The sequence below is a fragment of the Siniperca chuatsi genome, linkage group LG7, assembly GCF_020085105.1.
Source record: "Siniperca chuatsi isolate FFG_IHB_CAS linkage group LG7, ASM2008510v1, whole genome shotgun sequence".
NCBI lineage: Eukaryota > Metazoa > Chordata > Actinopteri > Centrarchiformes > Sinipercidae > Siniperca > Siniperca chuatsi.
Genome location: NC_058048.1, coordinates 27,930,661 through 27,947,474, shown reverse-complemented (window position 1 = coordinate 27,947,474; position 16,814 = coordinate 27,930,661). Strand labels below are relative to the sequence as shown.

General features: G+C 38.6%; 2 protein-coding genes across 5 annotated transcripts in view; one reads left to right on the top strand and one right to left on the bottom strand.

Annotated features, from left to right (window-relative positions):
- Window positions 1-291: 291 nt before the first annotated feature.
- On the bottom strand, window positions 292-5,694 carry LOC122879085. Of its 4 annotated transcripts, XM_044202788.1 has the most exons (5): window positions 5,569-5,635; window positions 4,752-4,806; window positions 4,448-4,617; window positions 2,485-2,890; window positions 292-1,604 (listed from the first exon to the last, which is right to left on the bottom strand). In XM_044202788.1, exons 1-5 carry the CDS (start codon window positions 5,618-5,620, stop codon window positions 533-535), a joined length of 1,755 nt encoding a protein of 584 aa, XP_044058723.1. In that variant the 5' UTR covers window positions 5,621-5,635; the 3' UTR covers window positions 292-532. The 4 variants fall into 4 exon arrangements, with proteins under 4 accessions (XP_044058723.1, XP_044058724.1, XP_044058725.1 ...); XM_044202789.1 differs by lacking the exon at window positions 4,752-4,806 and having other exon boundaries at window positions 5,569-5,694; XM_044202790.1 differs by lacking the exon at window positions 4,752-4,806 and having other exon boundaries at window positions 4,448-4,582; window positions 5,569-5,681.
- Window positions 5,695-9,578: 3,884 nt separating this feature from the next.
- Window positions 9,579-16,814, top strand: part of capn5a (calpain 5a) — a 33,764-nt gene continuing 26,528 nt past the window's right edge. The window contains exons 1-2 of the mRNA XM_044201537.1: window positions 9,579-9,830; window positions 16,153-16,312. Of these exons, the coding sequence (XP_044057472.1) occupies window positions 16,157-16,312 (156 nt within the window). The 5' untranslated portion in view covers window positions 9,579-9,830; window positions 16,153-16,156. The remainder of the gene's footprint in view (window positions 9,831-16,152; window positions 16,313-16,814) is intronic.

The following is a 16,814-nucleotide window of genomic DNA, read 5'->3' as shown; positions in this document are numbered from 1 at the left end:
GTATCACAGTAACTTGTAATGTGTGCAGGGCATCCTGAAGAAGACAATTAAAGACTGATTGTCACTGAAACCTGAAATGATGAAAGCTAATTGATATGAAGGGGGGGGGAAACACAAGCGAACAATAATAATGTAATCAATGTTTGTATCCCACCATCTGTTAAAATGAGGCAAATCACATGGTTTATTATCCAGGTAGATATTTTACTTCATAATTGCTTTCTAGTGTTGATGTACATACCAAAATTTATATCAACAATATTGTAAATATGTAACGATTAAGTGGTATAGTCTTTTTTTTTTTTATAGCAAAGATATAGGTAGCTGATTGTAAGGTAAATGACAACATTAAAGGACAAGACTGGTGATATTCAAATCCCATGAAAAGATCAAAGCCAATAATGTGTTGGTTTGTCACTCAGTACTTTCTGTGGCCCTCAAGCCGATTGGTTCCTACTGAAGATCGAACAGCCCTTTAAACTCCTCTGACGTGATGATGTCGTTATTTTGTCGACCCTCTGTAGTGTCTCTGTTATATCTCCATGTGGAAGTGTGGCCTCTCCTCTGTCTCCTCCCTCCCTGTCTCTCTTGTGTCCAGCGGCCCTGCTGAGGCGGCAGCCATGATGGCGTTGAGGCGTGTCAGGGAGACGGAGCGCTGTTTGAGCCTGGGGGTGGGGCCTGGCTCATCAGGGGCGGGGTCTGGAAGGTGGCAGTATCGCTGGCCGTCCTCGTCGTACTGGTACAGGCGAATGACGCGGCTGCGACGGCCCGGGCAGGTCATGGAGGACGATGGTTCTCCTCCCCCTTCTGTGATGCCATTTTTCGCTGTGTCCTCCTGTTTTGTGTCTGTAGATGATTTAGAATCTCTGCAAATGTCTGTCTCTCCATCTTCCTCTCTCCTCCTCTTTTCTCCATCACCGCCCTCTTTCTCCTCTCTCCATCCTTCCACCTCCTCCCTCCTCTCATCACTGCCTTTCTTCTTGTTACCTACTGCCTCCCCCTCACTTCCTCTCCTGTCCTCTTTATCCTCCTTGCTCCTATTCTCCTGCTCTCCTGCCTCCTCCACCTCTTCCTCCTGTCTCCATTCCTTCTTTTCCTCCCTGTTCTCTCTTCCATCTTTCTCCTCTCTTTCCTCACTGCGCTCATCCTCATCTGTTTCAGTTTGATGCCCTCCATCTTCTCCTCCTAATAGATAGAAACCACTGAACTCTCTTTCCTCCTCCTCCTCTACCTCCCCATCACACCCTTTATTCTTTTTCTCCAGACTTCTTCCTGCCGCCACCACCTTCTCCATCCTTCTCTCCTCCTCTTTCATGTAGTCGCATCCCTCCAGATAGGCAGTGGTTTCTTTCTCCTCCTCTCGTTTGTTCCTGAAGCTCCTCTGAGGTTTGTCAGGGGGAAATGAGCTTGTTGGCGAAATCGTCGTCTCCATGGTTGCACAACTCGCAGAGTCGTCATCCCACACCTGTTCCATCTCAAAGGCCTGGTTGTCGTACATGGGTGGCAGGGTTGCCATGGTGACCTCAGAGCCATGGTCCGGCCTGTCAGTCTGGCATTGTTTTTGTCGTAGTGAACGCAACCTTGTAATGACTGCCCCTAAACACCTAAGAGGAAATGGTGGGAGTTTGTAAATATAAGTTACACACTATCTTCTTATATTAAAGATATCTGCTTTACAATTTTGTTCATTTCTGACAGAAATGAGAGTTGGCTCACAGTTTTTTTTTTTTTTTTGTCGTAATAAGGTCTAATTTAATACATTAATGCCTGTCGCCTTTTTAAAATGTTTTTATTGGCAGTTAACTAGTTACTCTAACTAAAGCCGTCGTTCTATTCTAAATCATAAACAATGGCTGTTATAGAGAAGAAAGTGTCTTTTCAACTAACTGAGATACTATAGATTTTGATCTGGGGTCTTTTCTGTCTTCTGAGCTCTCGTTTTTTTTTGTTTGTTTTTTCCTCTTTTTGGGTTCCTTTTGGTGTGCAGCATTACTGACTAGCAGCATTACTGACAGCTCCCTCATGCTATCTTGTTTAGGCTGAAAACAAGTCTGTCTGTGGGAGAACCATCCAGTAAAAATCATGAATACCATAACCACCACACCAATATATCATAATTTATAGTGTTTAGCATGACATCCGTTAAGTTGTTTTATGTGCAGGAATGCAAAAATAATCATATAAATGGTTTTCTATGTTTCAGCCCATTTACTACAAAAACATGTATACCTTAGACTACAGCTCACATATTTACCACCTACGCTGCTGTGATTTAAAGACTCTTAAAACATGCTTGAGTTATGTAATCGATCACAGTGAACACCAAGTCTTTTCTAGTGCAACTTTGATCACTAATAGAACATCCTGTTTTGAGCATTTACTGACAGAAAATTTAGCAAAAATAATTTCACAGAAATGTTGTCAGATTTTGGGAATTTGATCCCTGTATGAATAAAAGCTGGGATGTACGGGCCCTGAACGCACCTGAGAACATGAGTCCTGGTGAGAGCTCCAGCGCTGAAGCCCACCACAAACGTCAGCAGCACTGATGCCACCACAGCTCCTACAAACTGCCCATCTGAATCACCTGCCTGCTTCTCCTCCACAGACCCAACATCCCTCCTGAACCTGAACGCATCCCAGCTGCTGTGTTTCTCATATTTGCTGCGTTCATGGTTCTTTTGATTGTTATGACCAACATGGAGCTCGTACGGCCACAGTGTGTTTCCCTCTGTGTGCTGCAGGCAGCAGTAGTACAGGCCGCTGTGGAGGATGCTGGTATTGGGGAGCACCAGGCTCCCATCATGGTGCATGAAGACAGCGTCCAGTTTACTGTGGAAACCAGGGGTCTGGAGGTCTCCAAAGGGGGTGTGCCAGTACTGGACCATACCTACACATGAAAGGAGGAGCAGTCACAGGTGAGGAGTCACAAAGCTTCAGGAATGCTGATGGAGTGACTGCCACGCAGAAACTGAAATTAAAAGATGAGTCTGGTGATATTCTATATTTACCCAAACCAACAATGAGTCCTACTAACAAGTATTATTTGTGTATCCAAAGCCTGATGTATCTTACTTCTCTGTGCCATAGAGCGCCATTGTTTTCCAAAAACTATTAAAAATATATCAATGAGCCACACTGTTGCATGACACGTTCCTTCATTACCATGAAAACACACACTGTAGTTTATTTTGACTCAGTCCCACATACACCGTCCTGCTGCCCCAAATATTCCCCAACAAACACACTATTTCCTCCTGTATGAGCAACGTTTTCTAAAAAACTACAATGTACAGCTGTTTTAGGAAAGGATTTAGCTTTTTAAAAAAAATTAAACTACATATTTGTGACTACAGATTTCAGTAGGAACCAAAGGAGTCTGAGTGCCTCAGACAGGGTAAGATAGTATTGAAAGACAGACTACTTCTATTTACAACATAGTGGACTATATTTACTTTACTTTATGTTCTATATGATTCCCTCAAAAATGTCCCCAATGGAGTAAAATAAAAGCAGTGTGCATGGAATGTGCATGTATGATGACATAAAATGATGTTTTATATTTAATGCAGCTTTACGTGGAACAGTAGACTAAGACCATAAGATGCTGTAAAAGGATCTGACATAAAAAAACCTTAAACGTAACTAAAGCTTTACAATTTAATGTACGATCTGAGGTAAAGTAACAGATAAAATATGAGAGATACTCAGCTGCATCCTTTATATACAGCCCATCAGTCATACTCCATGTACAGTAGAGTCAGTGATATTTACCTGTGACAGCTTGTATGACTTATAAGTGTATAAAATCTCAGTTTGATGCTCACTACTGAGTAAACTATTAAGTATCTATCATATCGGGAGTAGTAAATTAGTGAATGAGTGATTTGCTGACAATAAGAAAAATATGGACCTCCTTTGAAGGAAAATGTGATTCAAAGAAAACCCACCTCAATTAATTAATTAATTAATTAGAGAAATGAAAACCCTTAGATGTTGTGCTTCTATATTTAGTTTTTTGCTCATAACTGCTGATTTTTAGTAACACGTTATTAAGCATCTTGTCAGTTTTTTCCTCATAAGTAATAAAACATTCTTCAAAATCTATCATGATTTCTATTTATGTACACTCTTAATGTATTGATTGCAGAAAAGTAACTGCTTTTGTCTCTGTAACTGACACGTGTCATGCAGAGATTGCAATCGCTAATACAGTATTTCATAACTATTGTAGTTGGTGTTTCTCATCAGAATCTGATCAATCTGAATTTGAAAAACATCATACAGTGGATCAGATGACAGCTTCCCTAGGACTCCTTGTGAAGCAGTACTGATACTGAGTGGATTATTCAGGTGAAATAAAGTAAATTTAATTGAATTGCTCAGGTGTGGAGGCAGGACTCTCTCTCCACTGTCTTCTCTGTTTGTGTTGATCCTCTTTGCTGACCTGCGTTCTGTCCGTCTCCACAGTTTAAAGTCAGCTCTTCCTCTGGATGACCTTTGACCCTGCAGGTTGGTGCTACGGTCAGAGTGCCCTGGCCAGTAGCTGCTTTTTCTGGATTTGCTGAGCCAGCCAGAAAAGCTGTGAAAGTTAACCACCTTGTTAACATTTTGAACCTGCACAGGAAATAAGAGTCAGATGTGTTTTTATGGTTCAAGTGCAGTAAATGACTGTGACAGCTGGATTCACAGCAGAATAGAAGAAAATGTACACTATCTCCTTAAAACAGCAGACAGACAAAATTAGAGACTTGTTGGTGAAGAAAGGAGAACATCTAGCAGCAAAAGAGCCAGATATTCTTCTCACTGGAGGGCAAACAGAGAAAAAGAGAGGGAATATTAGCCCTACATTCATCAGGTGGACACAAACAGACTCCAAATGATTGCTAATGTTGCTCCGCAATTGCTTGTTTTAATTATTTGCTAAAATGTCTGCCAGAACAACTTCATAAGGCCTTAATATGTAAGTTGCGATTTCGGCTTGTTCAGCTGCCCTCAAGTGGCCAAAAAATCAGTTAATGCAGCTTTAAGTGTAACAGTAGACTAAGACCATGAGCTGCTGTAAAAGGATCTGCCAGATTCTGCCAGATCCGCAACTGTTTGCAGATTGAAATTGAATCAATCATTTTATGTAAAAATGTCTGTTCAAAATTTCAAATTCACTTAAATTTCACCTGTTTATTTACTTTACAGATTATTAGAGAAGCATACCAGAAAAGCTTCACAAGTCATGCACACACAGAACAGCACCTGGCATATAGAAGGCAGTGAAAGGAGTAGTGAGAGGAGGAGACCATTATCTGAAAACATTGGGTCAATATTTGCCTTTCAGTTAACATCTGTCAGTTCTGTTGTCAACCTGTCATTTGATGTCTTTTAAGTTAGTTTGTGAAACTGTTCACAGTGCAGCTCAGGGACCAAAAAACCCTTAAACATAACTACAGCTTTACAATTTAATGTACGATCTGAGGTAAAGTAACAGATAAAATATGAGAGATACTCAGCTGCATCCTTTACATGCAGCCCATCAGTCATACTCCATGTACAGTCTGAGTCGGTGATATTTACCTGTGACAGCTTGTATAATTTCTTCTAAATGCAGCCATGTTTTCCTTTTCATGTGTGAACACACATTGTCTGATGGACGTGTTGGTGTTACAGTCTCCTCTGGCAAAGTGTAAAGTGCAGTTTCTCACATGACACTGTGGATGTCTTCTCCTCTTATGATGTTAAAGATTAATAGCATCACAGAGACGATGGCATTGTTTTATAAAGCCACCTGCTTTCTGTACAACAGCAGCTTGCAAACTTAAGACTAAAGTTGAACCCTGTGAACAGTAAAGCCTGGGTAGGGCGAACAGCTTGATCACGTAAATATTCTGCTGTCCCCTGTTAAAGCACCATTAAATAATCTAGGGCATTTCTTGTGCTCTGCTGGCAACCAGTAGGAACTGCAAAAACATCAGCCTCCTTTTCATCCAAGTAAGCACATTCTGAAGAAGCTGCTGCTCTGTTAACATGCTGCTCACGCTACGCCTCCTGGTGTAGACACGGTAGAGTCTACAGCCATGCTAGCAGCTCTGCAAGGCTGTACTTGAGCTGAATGCTAACCTCAGCATGCTAACATGCTAACAGTGAAGATGCTAACATGCTGATGTTTAGCAGGTATAATGTTTTTACATGTTCACCTTCATAGTGTAGTGTGTTGCCATGCTAACTTATGCTAATTAGCACAAAACACAAAGTACAGCTGAGGCTGATGGGAATGTCATTAGTTTTTCAGGTATTTGGTCATAAACCAAGATGAAAAGTCTAAGGAACACCAAAGTGATTAGAGTTCATCCTGAGGGGAACATGACTGCATGAACCAAATTTCATGACAATCCATCCAACAGTTGTTGAAAGATTTCACTTTAAACAACACATTTCAACCTCAAGGTGGAGCTAAAAAAGTCTGAATCACCAAAGTTTTAGGCTTCATTGTCTGGGAACGGTGAATAGCCTATCTGTACAAAATGTTCCCAATGTGCCAGTCCATCTCGTAGACGTAGAGATATTTCACTAAACAAATTAAACCTTTGACCTGCTGGGGGCGCTAGAGGAAAAGTCAGGGGATCACCAAAGTCAGAAGGATTCATCCTCTGGGGACCACGAATGTCTGTAATAAAATGTCAATCTATCCAAAAAGGCAATCTATCCAGTAGCTGTTGAGTTATTTCAGTCAGGACCAAAGTGATGCCATCCCTTAGCCATGCCGCTAGTATGGCTAAAAAGTATATATATATATATCATCTCATCTGGCTTGTTTCTGGCCTATTTAGTTCCCGGACAGAATGAAACCTAACCCTGCTGGGCTGCTCATGAAGGATTTGTTGCCTCTCATTGCCAAATGAATGTGAGATGAAGGCTCTGCCAAGCTTGTTGTGTTTCAAACTGGAAGCTGAAAATTCTTCCCAAAGGTTTTACTCTCCGCTGAGATGGCGGGGATCACTTCTTCACTTCACCAAGGTATTTGCTTATTTGCTGCTTGTGCTGATGTGGACTTTATCAGAGCCAGTTTAACCTGCTATTTGCCCCTGAGCCACCTAGTAGGTTAAACCTGCTAGGTGGACCAGGGTCAAATATGAGCCCTAAGCCCCTAAGGCTGAAATCAAAAGTAAAAATAAGGACAACTCCATTGTTTTTGTTGGTGTTGAACATGTCCGAGAGGTGGGAAGTCCTCATTTACTAACCTACTCTTTGAAATGGCACTATTATGTTACTTTCTTCATGCGTAAGTATATAGATGTGTTTATAGCCTATATAGATAATATGTGTAGGCTTCGTGCTGGATATTCATGCAAGCATGTTTATTTTTAGCTTAATTTGCATATTTCTGGGATTAATTTTGTAACATGCACCTAAATGTTTCTGCTGACTGTAAAATGTATGGTTGAACATTTAAGATCAATTCTACTCCCTTTTTCTTCAATAGATCTGGCACATGCTGATGCTGATTTGCGTCACTATCTGACCTGACCTTTTTGACTGTTGCGAATTAGCAACCTTCTCTAATATTCCCACAAGCCCAACTCGTCTTTTCTGCGAACATCCCATGGGAAGAACTTCCCTCAGAGGCACCATTGTTTCAAGTGTTCCTTCTTACTTTATGACCTATCCTAATGTTATACTTTTCTTGCAATGTTAAACTCCAAACAGAATTTCTGTTGTCATGCACATCTCGTGATCTCTTCTGTTACATTTATGGTGCCTTGGTAAGCACCAAAGTCCACTCAGTAGAAGTTACATTTACAAAATTCAAAATAATCAAAGTTAATAGGAAATAAACATGATTATATTATACATCAAGCATAACAAGAATTAATCATGATTACAAATACACGTGCAATAAAGATATTCAAACATGATTATTCGTGTTATGTGTATAATTTCCCTCACACTGTCCTGAACTTTTTATACTTTAAAATAAACACTAATTTATTTAGGGTTGAGCACCATTTAAGCATATCCACTGAAAGTATTAAAACTAGTTTACTAGCCCTCACTGAGACACTAATAAGGGAAAACGGAAAAAGTTTATAATGTGATTTAGTCACGCACATTACCAAACAAACTAGCAATTAGTCAAATTACCCAAAAACCTCATCGCTTCACAATGAACGCAGGGCCTCGAGACAGCAACCTGCTTGTAGTTGATGTCTGCTAACTTCTAATTTCTGCTCTTGCTTTTCTACCTTTGTGCCGTATTTGTGTTAGTATTAATTATGCACTACTATTTGTAGTGGGAATAACTAATTTGTCTTTTGGTTGTTATGCATATGTTTTATGACACTTTCATGCTGCTGGTAAGTAGAGTCGTGAAATATGAATACTTTGTATGTTCTAGTGCTATGGACAGGTGTTTCATTGGTTTTGGTATCAAAGAGCAGTCACACCCAAATTAGTTAATCCTGTAATTACTAAAGCACCCACCAGAGGTCAGGTGTGTGTAACAAAAGCCAATTTACAGTAAATTCCTTCCACGTGTCCAACTGTTCCTTTATTTCTAGGTTTACAGTTAAATCCTTCTGTGCTGTATTTCCTACATTTTGTTTTTTTTATTTGGAGTGTACTTTTGAACATTATCGGGTCTGTGGTATCCTTTGTTAAATGCATTACAGATGTTGTTTTATAACACCTCAAACTTAGTTCAACAGTAAAACAATATTCTGCAGCACTGTGAGCAAGGCACTGTATATTGAAGATATACCACTTAGCATTATTTGATTAAAAATCAGAGTCTGAATCACATTTGTTGATCTGTTGACACCAGTGGTGGAAGTACATTTCCTCAAGTACTGTACTTAAGTACAATTTTGAGGTACTTGTACTTTATTTCGAGTATTTCCATTTTATACTACTTTTACTTCACTACATTTCAGAGAGAAATATTGTACTTTTCACTCCACTACATTTATGTAACAATAATAATGATCCAATAATATAATAGTATAACACTGACAGTAGCCACTCTGCATTATGAGTATTTTTTTAAACTTTTGATACTTTAAGTACATTTTGTTGCTGATACTTTTGTACTTTTACTTAAGTTTTGAATGCAGGACTTTTACTAGTAGTGGAGTATTTTTATACGGTGGTACTACTTTTATTAAGTAAATGATTTGAGTACTTCTCCCATCACTAGTTAACACATTCAAGGAACTTGACCTTTAACGCATTTACAGATGCAGACATAACTAAACAAATATATATAAATACGTAAACAAATACACAACTAGATGACACAAAAATGATATCGATTTGAACTCAACTTCTTTTAATTTCTGTGATAATAAGTGGACATGAAAACACAACAATGCACTCTGAGCTGTTCTGATGCAGTAGGAAACGCCAGTGTTAAGATCTCATTCTGGATAAAGTGATCATTAAAATGCTGTTTACGTGTGAATATCTTATTAGGGAGTATAATCGGATTAATACAGGTGTATTCCCTTTCTGGTAAGCGACACAATATTGATTCGTTCAGGGTTTAAGTGCGCATAAATCGATGATTGCAATGTGTCCGTGCCGCACTTAAAGGCATCAGAGAATCTCGCTCGAGCCTTCAGATGCTTGCAGGCGATTTGGACGGTTCCTCCTGTGAATGTGTGTGGTTTTACTTTGAGTGTTGTAAACTATATAAACTGCATCTGAGAAGCTCAGCACATCATCACCGACCTGACAACACAAGGAGAGAATTAAAAAAAACAAAACACCACCGAAATCCTCCCGGGAGAAGAGACAGAGCAGCCGCGTGAGCCACCCGGACATTTAACCGAACATATTTCCAGGTAACGTCTAATTAGCTAATTTAGCGTGGAAATGGCTTTCCATCAGAAGTCTGCTGGGAAATCTCACTTACAGCTGCTATTAAAGGGTCTGTTTTCTAGCTCAGAAAAGTTTTAATAGAGTTTTATGAATCGAGTTTTACACATTTACTTTGACAAAGTGGACGCAGAAACGATTTAAGAAACTTTTCATGGAAGCGTTAGCTAAGAAAACGTAGCGTTAGCATAGAATAGGACATGGTAGAATAAGGGAGTAATACAGGACATTTGTTCACGGTTTCGATTTCCATAAGATGAAAATATATTTTAAAAAAACAGAAACTCGCCATCTTTCAAGCTCGCGCGCGTTAACAAATACACTTTCGGCCTCAACCTTCAAAATAAAATATGCAACTTTTATGCTTCATGTCGGAGTCGGAGGGTTGGTGAATCCTGCGATAAAATAATGTTGGTGATTTGAGTGTAAAGTTAAAAAAAAAAAGCCACTGACTATGAAACATACAACTAAAGATTTTAATTGTTTTTATGATAGTGCATGGGGAATTCATACGGCGAAGAAACTGGACTTGTCTGAAAGCAATAATTTAGTGCTGCCCGTCAAGCTTTCACAGTGCATCTTGAATTGTAATCACACAAAATGTAACTTTTGTGATATTTAGTAGGAGTTTGGTGCAGCGACAAGATACCGCAAATGTTTGATTAACAATCAATGACAATGACAATTAAATTTTATCACAAAATATTGATTAGAAGCAGTTGTGGGTTCATATAATATAAACATGCACGGTTTCCGCCTCCAATACTGTGTTGCATTTTTATTTTGAAGGCACTTTATTTTTTTTTTTTTTTTTACAGATTTCCGGTGTGATTTTTGCGTTTCTCTGGGTAAATTCACACATCTTAAAAGCGCTTGAAGCTCTTCTTTAAAATGTGTCTTAAAATTTTAAGTGGAGTGTTTGGCAAAGGTTAATTTGGGTACATCCAATATGTTCATGCTGTTCATGACACGCATCATCTAAAATGCCCACATGTGATGTTAACATCTGCATTGGGATGTTGTTCAGTTGTCAGATATCTGCGGTGGCATGTCTTTCGGTGCCCACACGAAACCACACCCATGTTTGGCTGGTTTTCCTTAGTTCTTGCGTCATATTTAAACTTCTGAGTCTGTAGATATCAGTAGTGGTCTTTTTTAAAGGTTCAGCTTAATTCACTTGTCAGTTGTTTTCACATCAAGAAACAGTGTTTTCACACATAAAACGAATCAAAAGTGAGCTGTGTGGGACATTTAAAGATTGATCATAATACTCTGAGGGGGAAAAATAACAGAAGTGAATCTGGTAATGCAGATGGTGAGAAAGAGGAGTAAACTGCAGTTGCTGACAGTAGACCGATGTGAGCAGGTGACTTGAAGGCTGCCTGTCTTGTAGGTAGCATTCCTTAACAAGTATTCACACTGTTTCTTTCCCTGTGTGTTTACCTCAGAAACTACATTTTTCTTAATTTCTCACAGAGTTCAGCTTCTCAGAACTAGTCGTGCAGTAGTTGAGAGTTTTCAAGTTGTGTCAGAAAATAGCCACATCTTCAAATTTAGAGCCTAATTAAGCGGTAGGGCTAATGTATTGGATACGAGCCTTTATTAGCTTGCAGATAGATAGGTATCAGCATATGTTTCTGCCGATTAAATAACAAGAATTTACAGTACAGAAATGCCAAAAGTATAAATTGAGGTGGTTTAGAAACAGTGTCACCATTAGATGCATAGTTTGTTCACCAGAGAGCACTGACAAGTTTATTTTTACAATGTAAAATGTCTCACTTAGTGCACATGTAGGTCACAGTAAAAAAAATAAACACTAAATAACAAATATTTAATCTCTCAAATATTTATCAGTATTGACCTGTCCAAAACTCAAAGATTTACAGTTGAAAATAATGTTAAGAAGCAAATCCTTACATTTGGAGAAACTGTAACCATGTTTAGCATTTTTGCTGGATAAATGATTTACACATATTGTTTTCGAATAGTTTTTGTGTCCATCAACTAATTTATTAATAAGTCTTATCATTTCAGCAGCAAATGTTTTGATAAAGAGATTAGTAGTTTGACAGGAAACTATTAACAGGAAGGCTGTGTTTCATTTCCAGGTCTCGACTGTTGTAGTTTCTTACACCTTAACAACAATGCTTTGTCAGAATTTAACACAAGAGATTATTGAGCATGTAAACTGTTGCTTTTTGTTTAAATGTAATAATATTAGACGATTATACCATAAACAAACCCCAGCCTCTTTACTGATTTTGTAGGGAACTGTTGGGAGTGAAAGCGTGATTAAATAAAATCACATTATGAGTTCAGGCTCCAAGCAAAGGGATTAAAGTCACGTAGCAGCATCCTCAGGAACCATTGTGGTGTTTTTGAAAATATAATCTTAATTTTGCGGAACAGTGGTTCTAACAATGCGACCTCCAGCAGTACAGAAAATGGATTGTCTGTCTGTTTTTTATATTTCACTTTCAATATGCAGTCAGATAACTGTAATATTATTGGCATTTTTCACTGAGGCATAAAGCACACGTGTAAATAATAAAATTAATGATTGCTGAATTCAGTTTAGCTGGTTCAGTTTCAGGGTCATGGTAATGTGCATGCTGGCTCACTGTCATGTCTTACTGGGACACGTGAATAGAACGGAGCTATCGTTAATGTTATTGTTAACACCTGTGCTTTTCCTATTATGACAAATCAAAATGTCTGCGGTGTAAAAGACCTATAGTCAGTTATTTTCCACTACACATGTTAAAAATGTTTGTAAATGTGAGAATGGCCAACGTGAGTGTGAACTAGTTTTGTTTAACATATGATTAAATGCACTTACACACAAACACAAAAACACATTGTCCCCCTCCCCCCTCTGATGATGAGTCATTTCCCAGTCATGCTGGTCTTCTAAACAGCCTGCTTGCTCACATCCTCTATCTATCAACCTTCAAATGTCTTCTGGGACGTTTTCACAACCCACTTTCTATGGAAACACTTAAATGATGCCACAAATGGTATTCTCATCCCTATTATCCTCTTCAGTAGAGGCCCTTTTCTTTGATTCCTAAAACCCACAGGACTTTCCCAGTGTTAAAGGGACAGTTCCCCGTCATTGCATATATGCTGTATATTTTTAAACTTTCGTCCCAAGCAGATAGTTTGCTTTATTTGTTCAGATTTTGAGATATTTGTCTGCCACCCCACTACAATGGATTTTCATTTGTGGATTATTCACAGACCTCACTGTGAGCTGGGGATGCTATAATATAATTTGTTGAGGAAAACTGAAGAAGTCTTCTCACACACACTCACTCTTTCGTCTGCTCTGTTCAGTATCTTCTCTGTTAAGTGCCTTTTATTTGACACTGATATAATTACTGACTGGCCTGATGTGTCCCATGAATGGTCTACATGGTAACCAGCATCCTAGCAGCCAGTGGTGGAGGAAGTATTCAGATCCTTTACTTAAGTAAAAGTACTAATACCACACCGTGGAAGTACTCCACTACAAGTAGAAATCCTGCATTCAAAACCGTACTTAAATATTTAAGTATTATCAGCAAAGTAAAGTTAAAGTATCAAAATGAAATACCTGAACTATATGTGGAGAGGTAGCTTCAGGTTAGTTTGTAAGTTTAGCAAGTTTTTACACATAGAATACAAAACATTCATCAAACTGTTTTATGACTTTATTCAGACATGACAGAAAATGAATGGAAAGAGCCAACTGCTCACTCAATATTTGTGTTACAGAATCGCGGTTGGAAAACAGCAGTGAGTTGAAATGTTTAATAATATAAAGGAAGAAGAGTGTTTTTTTTTTTTCCACAGGCTGCATTAGTGAGGGATTTTAAAACTGATTTTGCAGTTGAAACCATAATTAATGAGCATTGTGAGCGTGCGTATTCTGCTACCTATTATAAAGTCCAACAGTGTGCAAGCATGACAAGATGTTCCTCACACACTGTACCGAAAGCATTTCGCTTTTTTTATTTTATTTATTCAAGTTGAAAATATAAGGAGGGAGACAGCTGTGTAACTTTTACTGTAGTTGTACAAGGGTACAACTCTGTAACTGTACAATCTCTTTTGCCCCGCACCATGAAGGGTAAAATACTTTTAAGACTGAGAAGAATCTCCCTAACAAAGTAAAATTCACAAGCGTTCATGGTTAAACTGCTTTTATTTTCTTTGAGCATTGGAGATGTGAAAAAATGTATCACAGTGACCTTAATCAGGCGTAGAAGCTGTGTGTTTTTTCTGTTCATGTTAACTTAATGCAAATACAAATAGTTTCATTGATTACTACTACCTGTCAAATATCTATCTCCACACAAAAAATGATGCAGAAGAATGAAGCTGTATGAAGTTGACAATGAGATGTGTAGATTACTGTGAGAAAATGTCACTGGAAACAAAGGCTTCACCTGAGTTTTTCAAATCTAATTTTGAAACCAAAAAGCACTGATCTCCATTACAAACAGCCAATATTTCCGGACCTCGGGAGGCCGATCTGAATCTACAAGGACCGATCACACACCAGGTTAAAGGAAAATATTTTAGTTGCGTTTTTGGTAAAACTCTTTTAAAATATAACTTTAGGCCTCAACAGGCATCCCATGTCCCCATCCCAAACAAACACACTGCTTCCTCTTTATGTCGTCGTTTCACTTTATTTGGCAGACAGGAAACTGCTGTTAGGACTTAACTCACCAGATCAGGCACTTAATGCTGCACACACACACACTTTTTCATCATGTGTTTGCTTTGCAGCAGTCAAACATGACTGTCCAAGTTTCTGTTTGTCATCCTGTCACATGACTGGTGGCATAGTTTATGTAATGTGTATTTGACTATCTTGTTACCAATCCTTATCCACATCACAATGTGAACAGCGTCAGGAGAGAAATGTCCACTGTGTCCTCTTGGACTGGTTTGAATGATACTCGAAAATCAGTTTTGCTATATTTTAAAGTATATCTGAACTTACATTATAGGGTATATACTTGATGTTTTTATCATAAACATATTGTCTGTTTAATTACAGCTACTATTGTATTACATGGCTCAAGGTTCTGACGGTATGATAGTAGATGATTCAGTGATTTGCCTTCATATCCAATCTAGTGACACAGTGTAAAAACCTCTGGTTTGGCCTTAGGTGCAACTGTAATACTGAGTTGTACATCTGCACATTATAGTCTTGTAGCTTTTAAAAGTTGGAAATTTTGAGTTATTTTGAGTAAAAATATTTATTGTTGTCCATAAAATCAGTAAACCTGTGCCATTTATTTACAATGTTCTCATCCTGCACAAACACCTTGAATCCTCATAAAAGCTGCTATTTCCTATGGATAACTTAAATGCTAATCGTGCTTCCACTGGTTTTGTACCAGCTTTTAGTTGGATGCATGCATCCAAAACTGCTGGTTGTTTTCATTATTGAAATCGTGTACTTTGCTCCTAATTGCTTCTGCTTCCTGTTGGTTTTGAAGAAAGACAAAATGAGACACATGTGTTAGGCCAAAGGTCAAGCAATTTCATTCATTCCTTCCACCATCCAAGAGATATATTCTGAAAACTTTAGCTCTATTTGATCTCGAAGAACAGCGCCCTCTTTCTGTTCTGTGTTATAAAGCTGTCCAGTAGATTTCCCACCAAATTCAGCTTGAGGTTTTGATTTTATTGGTATTAAAAAGCCACACAGAGCACCATTGATAATGATGAATAATACGCAGTGTTTTCCCCAGGATTCCTTTTTTTTTTTTTTTTTTTTTTGCCTTATACCTACCTATTTTTAAAATGTTCTTTGCTGAAAACGCGTTGGTCTAACAATAAAGTTGTTCTGTATAGTACAAATGTTTCTGGAAGTCCTACAGAAACCACTCATACCTGATGATAAACCAGATCCATGTCTGGCTGTTTTGGGTGTTAAAGATTCAGATATAAAGCTGTCAAATAACCAATATAATTCGGTCTCTTTTGTAACATTGTTAGCACGTAGACCGATTTTATTAAACTGGAAGTAGAGGAACCCACTTAGCTAGAAAGAATTACATTTTCACTAAGAGGTAATGTAAATAAGTTTAATTTAATTTGGCAACCTTTTTATAGACTAATTCAAAAAGGTAAACTCATGGTCTGTTGTCTAAAGTACCTTTAAATACTCTCTTATGTAATTGTGTTTATGCATTTTTGTATATAATGTACTAAAAACCCGATAAACACAATTGGGGGGGAAATAAATAAACCTGATAAACCTGTCAGTTTCTGTCTTTGCAGGGGGATGGTGGTCCCGTACGAGGCCCAGTCTTTCTCTGCACTAAGGAGGGAGTGTCAGCAGAATGGACGTCTGTTTGAAGACCCTCTGTTCCCCACGTCCGACCAGTCTCTGTTCTACCAGAGCAACCAAATCGGCAGAGTCACCTGGAAAAGGCCTAAGGTGAGAAATGGTTAACAAGCAAGACTTCCACATGTTTCAGCCAAGGAATGTAAGAGCATTTCAGAAATGTTCCTGATAAGGCTTTTAATTCTCCACGTTGTCAGCTTTATAGTAACACTTAGCTGGTGGTTTCAATCGAAACTGTAGTGGTAAACCTCACTGTTTACTCCATTAGATAAACAGCAACACTGACATACTTTCAAAGATGAAGGCACAGCTATTGCTGCACCACAAACTGTTCAGTGAGCTGATCAGCTGATTCACAGTGGAGATAGACAGGAAACAGGGACCGGAGACAGTAGGTGGGAAAGGGGGGTGGCGGTCATGAGACAAGTACAAAGGAGCGCATGCATATAGAGAGAGGAGAGTTTACATGTACTGAATAGGGAGAGGAATTTATGGAATCTACCCCACTGAAATCCCACTCCAGTACCCTGGAAGTGTGTGTGTGTGTGTGTGTGTGTGTTCGTTCATGTTGTGTTTGCTCTTTGAACAAATATTT